General features: G+C 61.2%; 1 protein-coding gene and 1 pseudogene across 2 annotated transcripts in view; both read right to left on the reverse strand.

Moving 5' to 3' along the window:
- The window catches only part of Kcnip1 (Kv channel interacting protein 1), a 12,273-nt gene that overhangs the window by 2,804 nt on the left and 4,651 nt on the right, over positions 1–4,818 (reverse strand). The window contains exons 2-6 of one of the 2 annotated variants that reach the window (XM_013028636.1): positions 4,204–4,328; positions 3,955–4,024; positions 3,460–3,530; positions 2,815–2,922; positions 92–196 (exon numbers count right to left, since the gene is read on the reverse strand). In XM_013028636.1, coding sequence (XP_012884090.1) covers positions 92–196; positions 2,815–2,922; positions 3,460–3,530; positions 3,955–4,024; positions 4,204–4,305 — 456 coding nt within the window. In that variant the 5' untranslated portion in view covers positions 4,306–4,328. Of the gene's footprint in view, positions 1–91; positions 197–2,814; positions 2,923–3,459; positions 3,618–3,954; positions 4,025–4,203; positions 4,329–4,818 lie in introns of those variants that run through there. The other variant, XM_013028635.1, reaches the window with a different exon arrangement.
- LOC105994947 overlaps positions 4,358–4,818 on the reverse strand; it is a 175,189-nt pseudogene continuing 174,728 nt past the window's right edge.

The following is a 4,818-nucleotide window of genomic DNA, read 5'->3' on the forward strand; positions in this document are numbered from 1 at the left end:
CCCCGTGCGTGGCCCCGTACATGGCCCCTGGGTGTGGCCCCATGCGTGGCCCCTGTGCGTGGCCCCGTGCGTGGCCCCGTGCATGGCTCACCTGGAAGAAGACGTCCACGTGCCTCCGGGGCGTGTCCTCCTTGAGCACGGGGTAGGTGTACTTCCCCATCATGTCGTAGATGGCCTTGACGATGTCCATCATCTCCTGGGACACACGGAGGGCGCGTGAGGTGACCGCGTGGCGCCCCGTCCCCTCGCCGGGCCCAGCAGGTGGAAGGGTCAGACAGCTGCCCCAACCCGGCCGCCTGCGGGGGGGGACCCCAGGGGGCCCCAGGGAGTGCTGTGCGGGGCGAGGGGACACACGCGCCCCCCACCCCCACGAGGGGGCAGGTCAAACACTCCTCAGAATCAGAGGAGCGAAGGTTCTGACGGATTAAACCTCCACGGGTGCCGCGCGGATTTCAGTCGGGAAGCGGGGCCGACAGTCAGGACTGCCAGCGCCCTGGCGATCTCGCTCCGCCTCTGTGAGTAATTCTAGGCTTTCAGAGAAGTTCCAGCAATCGCAGAGTGTGCCCATGCCTGCTTCCCACCCTGCTTCCTCCGCGACCCAGAGGAAAGTGGCCGACACTGAGATCGACGTGGCTGCAGCAGCACTGGCCCAACTCCCGGCCACGGCCACCGTCTGTGGCCTCCTTCCTTCTCTCGGGTTGGCTCTCGCTGGGCCATCCCACGCACCGTGATCTCTGTTGATCTACTGAGCTGTGCGGGCACCTCCTCGCCAACCATCCTGTCAGGGGCACATGCAGGGGTGGAATAAGGGGAGTTCAGCCCCGCCCCCGTGTCCTGCGTGTGTGCCCTGGCCACTGTGGGCTCTTGGCACGGGCACACGCATTTCAGGTCAAGCTGCAGAAGCCTGGAGGGACTTGGGGCGTGGCTGCTGTGACCCTAGGCGGTGAGTTTGGTCCTTGCGCTGTGTCCTCCGCCCCGTGTGCACGACGTCTTCCATGTGTGTCTCGCCCACTTTACTGAATCTGCCACAAGCTATTTTGAAGCTATTTTAAGGGAATTTTTTCAGTTATTTTTTCAATTGTTTTGTTAATTACGTAGGTAGAACTGTGAGTTTTGTAAATAGAATTCGTGTACTGTTACTTTCTTAAGGTCATCTGTGCTTTCTAGTTTCTTTGTAGACTGTTTAGAATGTTCTGTGCATACAGACCTATCTTTACAGATAAAGAGAGCTTTAATCCTCCATTCCCACTCTAGCCCATGGATTCCATTTGCTTTTCCTGGTCTCAGATTCCTGGTTTCAACCCTGACTTCTTCCACCATTGCGTGGATGCTGGTGGCTAGGCCAGGGAAGATGTCCCTGATCAGACTGGAAAGCCCCTTGAGTCCCAGACTGCTGGCTGCTGACTGGCACAGGGGCCGGCTTTTTGCCAAGGAAGTGTGCGTTTACTGCTCTAACGTCTCGTCTGCCTTGACATTCTGGTGACTCGGTGACTTACAGTGACGTCTTTGTTAAACCAGCTCTGCATCCCCCAAATAACAGCCCCCGCTTGGCCGTGGATAGATTCCAGCTCTTTCTATATCACTGTGATTAACTTGCATCCGGTTGGCTGAAGCGAATCGTGTCTCCTCTCATGAGAAAGAGTGGCTTATCGTTTTCTTCTAAGCACTTTTTCCTGGTTTGATTATTAAGGTATTTCTGGATTTATAAACCGAGTTGGGAGGTACTGACTTCTCTGTCACATCTATCTATATCACAGTAATAATCATTACTAGAATCTGCCAGAGAGCCTTCTGGGTGGGCTAACACGTCTCTGGTGGAAAGACTTTAAATTGTGAATCCAACTTCTCTAAGTGATAGAGACGTTCGGGTGTTGTCACCGTCTTGGAGTCAGTTTTAGCGTTAGTGCCTTAGAGAAATGGCGTCCGTGTGGTCACTGGCCAGGCGCGGGCAGGTCCTCCACGGCGGCTCTGTCTGTCTGCGTCGCACGCAGCACCTCCCCTCGGCGGCTCTCCTCCCACACGGACCCTTCCCATGGCGCAACGCCTTCCAGAGCCCCTGGGTGGACGCACCGTGGTCTGGCTGTCTATGCTGCCCCGCACCAGGCCTGGCCTGATGCCCTCCCCTGTCTCCTGTACCCGGGACAGGGAAGAAGCCCTCAGTCTGCACAGAGCAGACACAGGGCTGCGGGAACAAGGCCTGGGGCTGGCTGTGCGCTCTGAGTGTCAGCTGTGGACCAGAGCGGACGCTGGCAGTGCTGAGGTCAGGTCTGGAGGGCAGAAGCCCAGCGCGTGGCTCTCACACTCATGAGACACGGCCATGTCTAGGCGGGACCGGAGCTAGATGCACACGGGCCGCCCCGTCCACGCCCGTGGGGTCCAGCGTGGAGGTCCGCGGCGGCTCAGGGCGGTTCCTGGAAGGATGGCGGCACCCCCGTCTTCCCATTCTGGGGCAGAGTGTGGCAGCCAGCGAGGGCCCAGGGTGCTCTTGTCTTCCCTGGGAACTGCTTCCTCGGGTGCTGCCTGCCGTGGGTCCTGCGCCCTGACCTGCGGTGGGTCCTCCCGCGTGCACCCCGCGTCCCCGCCCTGGGCCTGAGCCGGGGGCTGGCAGCTCCTGGGGGAGGGGCTCGCTGTCTGGCCACGCCCCCAGGGGAGGAACTCGCTGTGTGGCCACACCCCCGGGGAGGAGCTCGCTGTGTGGCCACGCCCCCGGGGGAGGGGCTCGTGGTGTGGCCACACCCCCGGGGAGGAGCTCGCTGTGTGGCCACGCCCCCGGGGGAGGGGCTCGCTGTGTGGCCCAGCCCCTTCGTGGCTCACCTCCTTGTTTATGTATCCGTCTTTGTTGATGTCGTACAGGTTAAACGTCCACCTTAGTTTCTCGTGGACAGTTCCTCTCAGCAAAATGGACAGTGCAGTGACAAAGTCCTGAGAAGCAGAAAAGGCCAGAGGGCTGTTAACCACGGGACACGGCGGGGGGGGGGTGTCTCTGAGCCAGCCTGGGGCATGCTCACACGAAGACCCCACCCTGCCAGCTTGGGCACCGGTCCCGGTCTGCAGGCAGGGAGACGCAGCTGCTGCGGCTCAGCTGCCGCGGTGGCGGTTGCTTGCGACAGTGTGGCCGTCTCCTCTAATAGCTGTAAGCATGAGCTGCGGGAGCATCCCGAGTTCAAGCCCGTCCCCGACCCCTCCCCAGTATTCTGGACTCAATCTGCCTGCCTGCTCTAATGCAGTGGTAAATCCTAAAGCCCAGCTGGCAGGTGGCCGGGCGGTGAAAGGGGTTAGTGCGAAGCGCAGGTCCACAGAGCAGGACGCTCTTGCTTCCCTGGGGGCAGGGAAGTTTCCTCTTCCACCTGCTGTCTTCTTGGGACACTGGTCAAGAGTGATTCTCGGACTTGACTGAGAACATCTGGGAGCCCAGCCCTCCCCCCAGGGGCTCCCAGGGTGGACCGGGGATGCCCGTACCTCAAACTTCACGGAGCCTGCCTGGGTGGTGTCGAAGGCGTTGAAGAGGTAGTGCGCGTAGGTGCTCGCGTCTACAAGACAAGGAGGGGAGAGGGGTGAAGGCTGGAGGCCCCAGAGAGGAGGCGGAGAGAAGAGAGGCTGGGAGCAGGGGCGGGAGGCTGTTTTGGAGGCGGAGGTGAGGAGCGTTGTGGTTTGAGGTGAGGAGGAGCGGGGTCTGGCCAGCCCAGGCTGCAATGGCTAGAGAGGTGGCAGAGCACCTGCCTGGCAAGCTGGAAGCCCAGTCCAAACTGCAGCGTCTGGGGGAGGGGAGAGAGGGGGTAACGCCCGAGAGAGGACCCTGTGTCCCGGCCCATCCTCAGAGCGCCTTTCCACTGAGGTTCCGGAGAGCTCTGACGCGCGCCCACCTCTTCCAGTGCCCCCCTCCCCCGCCCCGTGGTCCGGAGGCACGGTGGACGGAGGACCAGACGGCTGCGGGCTGGAGGCCTGGGCACTCACCTCCGTGGGGGAAGAACTGAGCGTAGATCTGCTTGAATGTCTCCTCGTTGACCACGCCGCTGGGGCACTCCTGCGGAGGGGAGGAGGGTCAGGGGTGCCTGGGCTGGCGTTCTACAACTGTGCGCGTGGGAAATCCCTGTGGCGGGTGGATAGTTGCACGCACACGCACGCACACGCACGCACGCCCCGCCCCCGGCGTGTGTGGCCATCCCCGCCTCCCTGGGTCTCCTGCTTCTAGGTGCGTCTTACGTTTTTGAAGCCTCGGTAAAGGACCTGGAGCTCCCTCTTGGTGAAGTTGGTCTGGGCTTCGAGCTGCTCCAGGCCCTCGGGCCGGTGGCAGACCACGGTCATCTCCAGCTCATCCTCGATCTTATCTGGAACCAGAGCGTGGCCCTGTAGCGTGTCACACCAGACTCCCGGGGGGAGGGGCAGGGGCCTCACGCGCCCCGCCTCGTCCCCTCTCCTCCCCGTCACTAACTGCCCTGACACCTCCTGGGCACATCCTCCCTTCCAACACATCCTCTTGCACGCTCAAATCGCCACCTGGCACCTCCTGAAGGTGCAGGCGTGGGGGGCATTAGAAGCACCCCTCCAACAGCAAAGGGAGCCCATGGTCTCAGAGAGGCAGAGTGAGCTGTCTCCATGAACTCAGCGTGAAGCTCAGGTGAGGACACACTAAATACTGCTTTGTGGGATCTGTGCGTGCCCGTGAAGAGCCAGGAAGATGACTCACAAGGGAACTGCTTTGTAGAGACAGCAGCTTCTCAGGCGTTTGAAGGGTGCTCAGGTGTGGAGAGCGGAGGTGGAACCGTCCCCCGCCCCGCAGTGCAGGGGTTAGGGAGTGTCCTTAAACAAGAAGCTGCC

Source organism: Dipodomys ordii, unplaced genomic scaffold (assembly GCF_000151885.1).
Source record: "Dipodomys ordii isolate 6190 unplaced genomic scaffold, Dord_2.0 Scaffold112, whole genome shotgun sequence".
Lineage (NCBI taxonomy): Eukaryota > Metazoa > Chordata > Mammalia > Rodentia > Heteromyidae > Dipodomys > Dipodomys ordii.